Source organism: Macrobrachium nipponense, chromosome 12 (genome assembly GCF_015104395.2).
Source record: "Macrobrachium nipponense isolate FS-2020 chromosome 12, ASM1510439v2, whole genome shotgun sequence".
Classification (NCBI taxonomy): domain Eukaryota; kingdom Metazoa; phylum Arthropoda; class Malacostraca; order Decapoda; family Palaemonidae; genus Macrobrachium; species Macrobrachium nipponense.
In genome coordinates, this window is record NC_087205.1 from 53,387,910 (window position 1) to 53,397,909 (window position 10,000).

At 39.5% G+C, this 10,000-nt stretch overlaps 2 protein-coding genes and 1 long non-coding RNA gene across 9 annotated transcripts in view; 1 reads left to right on the forward strand and 2 right to left on the reverse strand.

The window, feature by feature from the left end:
* LOC135224540 (uncharacterized) overlaps nt 1–6,385 on the reverse strand; it is a 19,169-nt gene extending 12,784 nt beyond the window's left edge. For 2 of the 7 annotated variants that reach the window (XM_064263613.1, XM_064263618.1), the window contains exon 1: nt 6,254–6,385. The gene's annotated coding sequence lies outside the window, so the exon portion shown is untranslated. Of the gene's footprint in view, nt 1–6,127 lie in introns of all 7 variants that reach the window. The other 5 variants (XM_064263615.1, XM_064263619.1, XM_064263617.1 and 2 more) reach the window with 5 other exon arrangements.
* Nucleotides 609–2,725, forward strand: LOC135224542 (uncharacterized). The gene is made up of 3 exons (XR_010316761.1): nt 609–844; nt 1,965–2,132; nt 2,589–2,725. It is a non-coding gene; the product is annotated as an uncharacterized LOC135224542 (long non-coding RNA).
* Nucleotides 6,386–9,103: 2,718 nt separating the features above from the next.
* On the reverse strand, nt 9,104–9,811 carry LOC135224812 (uncharacterized). Its single transcript, XM_064264134.1, has one exon. It carries the CDS (start codon nt 9,809–9,811, stop codon nt 9,104–9,106), a length of 708 nt encoding a protein of 235 aa, XP_064120204.1.
* Nucleotides 9,812–10,000: the final 189 nt, after the last annotated feature.

The window sequence follows — 10,000 nt, forward strand, 5'->3', positions numbered from 1 at the left end:
AATACATAGTGAACACATTATATAGGGAGAATAACATCTAAAGATTCACCTTAGCGAGTTAGTCTGACAGAGAAATGAAACAGTTCACTCTTCACTTACAATTCGTTCCACCTTCTGGGAACACAAAAAATGCTTACGGACATCAAGCAAAAACAAAAACTAATATGTATTCTGGACACATGGCTGCTGACTCAACTTCAGACTATTAATGAGTACCAAGTATGTTATTCCTCTTTGTGCACTTGGGCAGTTGGGCACGTCCGCCTACTCTGGTCATGTTTTATTCATTCTCTTATGTCCTTGAGGCTTGACATCCACACTCATGAAAAGGAACATGTTCTAGTTAAGCGGTCGCCAGCCGGTGGTCCACGGACCATTGGTGGTCCGTAAAAAAAAATGTTGATGGGCCGCAGAAAAATTTGGACGGTATTTCAATTTGTATGTCGTATTAATCCTCTCCAGGCAACCCTGATACAATTTGCACTGAACCCAGAAAGCCCAGTGTTACCAATTTAGCATTTCTAGTGCTAGATTTAGCATTGTAGGGCGATTTAGCATCAAAAATTTGGATCCAGCATTTAGCAGAAAAAAACAACACTATTAATTACAATAAATTGAACATTATAAATATGAATTTATCCTAATGCAGTGTAAATAAAACGCATATCAAACCTCAACATGTTCTATCTGTTTCATAACCATATCGAACACGTATTGTATTCCTATTGCTTCAAAGTAAAAATTACGTTTCAAAACGTTTGGGTTTGAGAATATCACAGTCAACGTCCCTGCTTCAGTAAGAACCAGACACCAGTGAACAAATACCAACACTAGTATGTGTAAAGTACGTGAGTAAACTTCAAATTTTCTTTAATTTTTCTTTTAATAATTCAACTATAACTTTGTTATTTCTGGTAAGTGCATTTCATATTATTAAAATAAAATAAAGGTTCTCTGATTATTGTTATATAAATGCATTTACCTTTGTTTAAAAAATTCATATTATTGGTCTGCCAATTTAGTGGTCCATGAAGTTCGAAAGGTTGGCGACCACTGTAGTCAGTGTTTCGACATAGAGCCATACCAGTGAACGTGATATCATATCAATAAGCGGTGGGTTACTTACTATTAAAGTATTCTTCATGAAAACTATGCACTTATGATAGATTCAACTCGTAAGCCTCTTACCCAATGTGGAGGCGGATCCAACCATTATGATCTTGGGAGAAAGGGGGATGGGGTGGGGGGGGGGGGGGGGGGGGGGGGGGGGGGGGGGGGGGGGGGGGGGGGGGGGGGGGGGGGGGGGGGGGGGGGGCAGGGGGAGGAGAGCATTGACAGTATCAAAAGTTGGCGCCCTCGTAACGGAGCTTGATCAAGAAACACTTTCTCATAAAAGTTCTAGTTAGGGATATAACGGTCAGAATAGTTTGTTACGAATCTGGTTAGGTAAGATCACGTTTTGCAAGCCTGTTTAGTATTCTAGTCCCAATTCTTTGTACACCATCACGAAAATACCGTAACATGTTTTTGGGAATTACACCACAGACGTTGTATACAGGATGCCTGATTGCTAAAGATAATGAGAGAGAGAGAGAGAGGAGAGAGAGACGAGAGAGAGAGAGAGAGAGAGAGAGAGAGCAATCATGTTAGGGACTTCAATAACAAAAATAAATTTTCTTGAAAAAGTATTAAATTCCCATTAACACTTCACTCTCTCCACAAGACTATTAATTAAAATTCTATAAGAAATTTTCACCCAGAACTGACCCTATTCTAGTCCTAAGGCTCTTTAACATCGATTCGTCTCAAAACTGAATTTATTCATAATCACATCCAAGTCTCCATCAGCTTCTGGGATGTGAGTCAGATTATCTACAGTATTTCTCTTATTTGTTACCTCGCAAAACTCTTCCACCTAGTGTTGTTCTTCCTTTTGACAGTTATTTTCCTCTTTTTCTTTTCAGCCTGTTTGTCAATTTGTTTACCTCTATCTCTTATCATTGAGCTGAGAACTGAGTACTTGGCACTTGGTACTTTGCATTCCTCATCGCCTTCTGGGCACATACGTCGGATGTACCAAGAGGCTGCTGAAGATCCGAATCTCCTCTCATCAGGGAGTCAGTTACGGGACGGTAAGCCGCCTATAAAATCCTGATCAGTCCAATATAAGAATCATAGCAAAACATGTATAACTCATATAGACACTAAAGACTTTAGTATAGTGGGAAGAGCACGAAGTACCGAGGAACTAACTACCCAAGAACCCATAATGATTAACCTAACTGATCCTACTCTCAACCACCAGTCATCTTCAACACAGCTGTTCATTGCATGATTTGTTTTTGTCCTTGTGTGCGTATCTTTTCCGATTTTTCGTCCTCCCTGTCAGTTTGCTTTGTGCTACCAATGTGGGTAGGAGTCTTTTGCTGTTTTAATTTTTCTTTTTTAGTCTTTTTAATTTTTTTATTTTTATTATTTCTTTATTTTTTTCTCTCACGTTTAGATGTAATTATGGTGTTAATAAGTAAATGTTGTTTATTATCCTTACATTATGTATACAAGCATTATTTATTTTAACAATTTTTCAGCCTGGAAAATGTATCAAGCGATACGAAACGTCAGCCTTTAAATAAAACGGATATAAACAGAACGCCTTTCCATGAACTTCAAATTGCCTACCAGAAATTTGTTTGCCCTTTTCTTTTGGCTGTTCTTTATCGTAGCCAAAAGGTCTCGCCTGATATTCAAGGTTTCCTTCCATCTTGTTGCCTCATATCCCAGAACTTCTTTTCCCGCAGATTTATATATAGTTTTTGAACTTGAATAAAATGCTCTTCAAACCCCACAGAGTTTTTTTTTTTCTGCCTTGATTGAAAGCGGTGATCTTCCAGTGTTTTTTTATGAAAGTCCTTTTGTTTAGAAAAAAAAAAACTAAATCTAGTTACCAAATCATTTGCAGCAAAAGAAAGAACTATTAAATTAAACACCATTTTCGTCTTGTCTCTCCTAGCCCCTCCTCACCAACTGCATCCACCATAACTTCATAGTCCATGCCCAATTTTACATTCATAATGCCAACAACAACTCTCAGCTTTATTCCTTGTATTTCATCTATAGCATTCTGCAGCTCTATATCAATTTCATCTTTTTTCCCTCAGAGATATCATTCGTTGATGCATAGCACACTACAATACCCATATTGCACCTTCTTTATACAAATCTTGCCAGCAGTAATGTATTACACACTGGTCTTCTGTCAGTCAGTCTTTTATGCATTAATAGCGCGCCGTTGCCTTTCCTACCAGTTTCTTCTGCTCTTGCCTATTGTGTATAAACATCACTCTCTTTCAGTCTTTCGTTTCCCATTCATTCATTGCAGCTGATCCACAATCAGCTAAGATGTCCAGTCCATTTCTACCAAATTCCCTCTTGGTCTATCTTTCTGATTTGATTCTTGCTTCTTACATTTCGATCTCGTATTTTCAATTGATCCTAAGAAGTATATATAAACCTGGAGATTCTTAGCAGCCCCTTATACCCGGAACCGGAGGCCATTGCTAAATTATGACTATCCATTTAAATTGGTAGTATCTATAGGGGATTCATAGGCTAAATTACGCCAAATGATAGCCTGGTCCTTGTAGCATGCATGCAGCTCCTTATTGAAAAATCACAAAAGTGCTCAAGGGTAAATAATCCTTTTCTTGAGGAAATCTCGATGTCCAGCTTCCAATGTTTCTCAAAAAGAGGGTAGCGGGAATATTTTCGAATGTTTCATGATCTCTTCTTCCCTGTTTAGAGTACTGTTCTCCAGTGAGGTCTTCGGGTGCTAACGCGCATCTCATGTCTATTTTGTCGACTCTTAATGTGGTATTGATGTAAAGTGAATTGATGTTTGTTGCATAGAATTTGCTGCAATGACAAACATTTTGCTTTGCCTGACTTGGCTGTTTTTGCCTGCAACACTAGGCAAGGCGCCACTACAAACAATGTGCCGTTTTCTAGTTCAGGTTCAATACTACCTAGTTGTGGAACCCCAAATGTTTATTCGAGGAGCAAATTCATTTCTGGTTTCTGTTGACGTCTGAATTTAATTGCATCGGTTATCTTTTTTGTTCCTTTATATTTAATTCCTCACGCGGTGCACTGTAGGCATTACTTAAGGTTCTTTGCAGCGTCCCTTCGGCCCCTACCTGCAACTCCTTTCATTACTTTTATGTACCTCCATTCATATTCTCTCTTTTCCATCTCGCTATCCACCCTGTCCTAACAATTGTTTCAGAGTGCAACTGCTTTGAGGTTTTCCTCCTTTAACAACTTTCGAACCTTCTTATTGTAAATTTCCCTCAAAGCTGAATGAAATAATAGGTCCCAGTGCTTGTCCTTTGGCCTAAATTCTACATCTCATTCATATTTAACTATTTATCACCTTTTCATATAATCTAGTTTTCTTTGCGGGCGGAATTTTTCTCTGGGATCCTCTTGCGTTTATAGTCTGTTCATGAGGGTCTCTCAGCTTAAGATCTGAAGGAAGAAAATGATGCAAGTTCATTTTGTGATAAGCTTGGACTATTTAATATAAGTAATAAAAAAGAAACTGGTAGGCGATGAAAGTGGCCCAAATCTCTTCTTAGAAAATCAGATGCAAAACTGTCTTGATCATCCCTATTTCAAAAAATAAGTGTAATCACTTTTGGGAAATCTGACAGCAGCTGAGCTTGAGGAGACAAATTTTAAATTAGGTCCAAGGCCTAATTATTACATCATAAAAAATTAGATGTAACGTGTAATACAGGGAAGATGTGTGTTCCGGAGTTTTAAGGTGATGGACTCGAATAACCCGTATCGAATATGTTGCTAAATTCAGCCGGATCGTTTGCCCTTAGAGCAGTCTGTAAAGTAAGGAAGCTTTCTATAGGATAGTGATCTACAATTTAGCAGTTAAATGTATGAATGTGACTTTGGCCACTTTTTTTTTCTTTCTTTTTTTACCCTGGAACCACATACGTTCTATATATACATTATATGCAATTGTAAATACACAAACCAACACATGCTTATACATACAAATAATAGCTTATGAAGACAGAATTATTACCTATTATTAGCATACTGTGAAAAACATGCAACAAAATTTTCAACGTGAAATATATATTACACCATGATCTTGCTTTAGTATATTCTCCAGTATCAAGAATACATGCTAGCGTAAAGCCTGCTTATTCTACAGCGACATTTCCTGATATTTGTGACTGGACATCGTTTCTGAAATCTGTGATGATTTTTTTCTTTTCTTTATCGTGTGCGAGCAAAACCTTTAAGGGCTTCCCTACGTATTACTTCCCCGAGGATGTTTGTGGCGCTCCTTAGCTGCACCACTTTTTAGCTTTTTACTGTACCTCCATTCCTGTTTCCGCTCTCCAGTCTTGCTGTCAAACCTGTAGCTATTACTTATTAGTGCAGCCGAGTGGTTTTCTCCCAGTTCTGCTATCCAACGGCTCCAAATTCGTATTTTCACAGCCCTAAACACCGAATGAACTAAAATTCCTGTGTTTGGCTTCCCAGTCATTAATTTCATAAAATAAAGTCGTCTACGTCTTTCGTAGTGAACCCTCCCTTTCAGATATCAATTTTGCGTCTGACAAACCGTGTTTTTATTGGTATTAAAAAGTAGAAACGCAGGACCATGCCTGAATGAATAATTACGTGATTGCCTACAAGAACTAGAAAACTAAACTGGCTTCCATTTGATCTCTTCCTAATAGCAGTAGTATATTTGTACTTTGATACCAAACCCACTCCTGGGAGCAACGTGCTTTTAGTAACAGTTCCTTGGGACTGACAGTTCAATGAGACTAAATATTCGATAACAGTATTTTATAAAAGATTTTTTTTCATGAAGCACATAAAAGAGACTTCAAAGTACAATAGTATCAGATTCACAAGTAAGACTCGTCCTCAAATGTTGGCATAGGAACTGGAAAAATAATAAACAAGTGTGATTGCACAATCCTTCTTCACTTTGTCAGAAAACTACAATTTTAGCTCTTCATGGATTGTTTGTGGAAAATATCATTAATAATAATAACCAAGCTACATAATTTCACTTGTAGACGTTCTAACCAACCTTGCATAATAACAATTGGTTACGTAGTTTAGAACACCAAATATATAGCAGTGTTGTTAACTTGCCATGCTACACACGTAAACACTGGGTGTGTTAACGATTATTCTGAGCTCAAACTGCACTCGCCTTGATTGCCGAAGGCAAACCCTCTGATTATCAGCGATCTTTCTTCACCTTCCCTCGACACGCGTTAAGCTGACACTGGAGATATTGAACTCGAACCTTTGGGACCGCTGACTGCCACTGCCATGCCATGAGTCACGACTCGCTGAAATTACGGCAGTGTTGCCAAGTCCAATCGCTATCTCCAGGCAATTTGTCCCTACGTGGAATGTGAAAAGTCCCTACGTTTCTCACACTTATTAATTAATTGAAGAAAGATGGTAGTGTAAGAGACTTTTTTAAATTAGTTTTTCTTAAGGAACTCATACATTTGCTGACTGTGAGATGCTAGGTAAGATTCATCTCTACATTTTGCTTTCAAAAGTTGAGTTTACAAATATAATTGAAGCAAGCCATTCTAGTGCTATTTTACTTCTCTTATCATTTCAATTATACACATTTTATTATGATATGGTAAGTATCACCCATCTTAGAAAAAAAATCTCTGTTTCTCTGCATTTGAGTGTGGCAATGTTAAAACAAGCTTAGCCATCGAAGCCAGTTTCCTAAATACATCTAATAATTTCGCAGTCGTGGGAGATATTCCCAAAACTCTTCAATGGCCATTTCTTTTCTCTTTTTTTTTTCGTTGTTTTTCCACGCATTTCACTTTCATCTAAGTTGCAGTCATCTTTGACTAATTCTTGTTCCGGACAAGATTACTCAATGAAATAGTGTCATTCCGTTTTTACATTAATGATTTTCTGTAGAAACGTACAACGGAATAGATTCAGATACATATTTATATTTTTTAGTGATAAAACATTGCATTTGTTGTAATATCATATTTACATTTAGTTTGCACAAAACAGTGGTTATTAATCTGTAACAATAAACTCATTTCACCAATACATTATAAAACATTTTTTTCCATTAAAAGGAATATAGTCTCATTCATAATATCTAGGTACTAATCATACATCACAACAAGTGGTATAATTTAGATTTCTAAATTCTGCCTCTTTGATCTTGCCCACGGACATTCAATTAAAACGCGCTTCTTCACTCTGCACTCTCTGTGAATCACAATTACAAACTCGCAGCTCCCTTGGCATTCTACTCCACCTTCCTGTCTCTCTCTATCCGTAGATCCTGAGACATTATATGTACTCTTGTGAAGGCAGTTCGTACATAGTCTGGTATGTAAATATTCTCACTATACCTACACTATGAATTTGCAATGATCTATTTAAAATTTCTCGATATGCATAATATTTTGTTGCTGTTTCCAGTTTATTGATCCCATAATGTCATTAGTCACACAAGAATCCAAAAATCCGTAACCTGGAGTATTTTCCGTTCTGCAAATATCATAAATATAGCGGAAAGGTTCTCCAGTTTCAATGTCCGCCAATTTCATTTCTAAGAGACGTTTTCTTCTAGTACTTCATGAGTAAAAGTCTCAAGACCACTCTCCACAAGTACAGTTTCATAGGTGTATTATTTCGGACTCCTAATAAGCATCCAACAGTGTGATTATATAACCTTTCAATGCGTATTAAGTTGGTTGTGGGCCAACTCTCTGCGCTATATAGGAGTGAGGCTCCTAACGCTGTTTTAAGAACCTTTACTTTATATGCATATGGTATAGTTATATTGTTATTACAGAATATTGAGAATTTGTTAATGGTGTTTGCATTCTCAGTTTCATGTTGGTTAAGCACTGATTGCATTTTGGCATCACCTGTAAACCATGCACCAAGATACAGATATTTCTCACAATGGCCTATCTTGATATTATTGATGACTAAATACTATTTATCTCTTGTATTTCCATAAACTACAAAAAACTTCGTCTTTTTTTCATTAACAACCATCCCATACGAGTTACACTAATCCAACATAATCCCTATTTTCTCCACTCAATTTTCTCTTGATGTACTTAAAATAACTGTTATCCATCATTAATAGTGTATGCATTGTCCCTAAATTCCAATCTCTGCCAATTCCCTCCTTAATCATTTTAACCATTTTATCTAGATAAATTACAAATAACGACAGCTGGTTGGGGCACCCTGACGTATTCCAACAGTTGATATATCATAGCTGATTTCAACATGCTTTTGTATGGCCATTAACATAATCATTCCACCACCTTTCTCTTTGAGACACTCAATTAACTTATCTCTTGGCACAGAGTGTCGCGAAAAACTCGTGCACAAGGTTTTCATGACGTAATCTCGCCCGTCTACCTCCATTTACCCGCCCTTTGCTGATGAGGCAAAGCATTTATTGGTAGGCGAATTGCCACGTATACAACAATTTGGCGGCACAAGCGGAATGGTTCCTTTATAATATTTTGATTTTATTGTTCCTCACCGCATTCTCCCCATGCAAAAATGACATTTGTTAAAGTAACATAAACTGTATACAAAAGGAGAAATGATTCCTTTCACAGAATTAAAATTACGTAAAATTCACTATCCTGTGAGGACTGAGTCAGACAAGGAGAGAGCTCTAACTAACTTGATTCCGCAGAGAGGCTGTACATAAGGCGGCGTGCGGACGGAAAGTGGAGTCCGTCATGCACACACAAACAAACATAAACAAAAAGGGATGGAGCCCGCGCTATGCTTGTGTTTCTTCACGGCCAAAAATAGACATATATTTTGGTGTAGAGGAAACGTAGTCACATGATGTGTCCACTGGCAGAAAGACCGTGAATCGTTCTACATTTTAGCATATAATAAGAAAAGGACATATACAGAGATAAAAAGGTATTTACAAGGAAGGGCAGACATTCGGTATGAATGTTGCCCTTACAAATACTCCCCCCTCCAAGACAATGATTGAGTGGTAATCGTTGGCTGATGTTCAACGGAATCTTGCAGGGGGCTGGAGGAGTCCACGGGTCCGTGATGACATTGGTCGGGGAATGTCTTCCATTTCCTCGTCGTCTGTTGAGTCGGGAAACAGGATACCATCCTTGGTGGTGGACCTGGGGGGCTCGGCTGCTTTCCTTGGGTGACGTCTAGGGGCGCTGGAGGGCTCCAGCAACGCTGCATTCTGAGGTGGAGTTCTGCAAGGGCCTTCTGCGGGGTCATCTTCGTCGGGAATGACGGCTGGTTTGAGGTCAATTGAGACCCAGTCCTCATGGACGCCAATCGAAACGAGGAACACCTCCTCCCAATGAGCAACTTGATGTGGTGCGTGCCGGTACGGCAACGTCAAGGGCGGGAGAGTGGTGTCGTTTCTAGTCAAGACGAATTTGCAGGAGTCCAAGGCACTCAGGCGGTACTGCTTCCTCCTGTCAGTATAGGTCTCCCGGCAGGGGACGAACTTCTGGGCGGCTGCCCGGAGTCTTGCCAGGGGAATGTCAGGGTCGTCGCTGTCGGCGGGAAAGAATTCGCCTGGCACTGTCAGGGCCTCGCCATACACTTTCTCTGCCGGAGACAGGTCGCCATTGGCTCTTGGGGTGGTGCGGAGGCCGAGGAGGACCCACAGTAGTTGTGCCTTCCAGTCGGGGACTAGGCAGCATGCCATCAGGGAGGCCTTGAGGGAGTGGTGGATTCTCTCCACCATGCCGTTGGCTGCGGAGTTGTAGGACGTGGTGGTGTGGTGCTTAGTCCCCATCAGGTGTGCCAGGGTGGTCCAGAGTTCTGAGGTGAAGGCGGGTGCCCGGTCTGTCATGATATCGTCTCTCACTCCAAAGCAGCTGATCCAGCTGGACAAGATGGCTTCAGTGCAGGCGTCTGCAGTGGCTTCTGACAT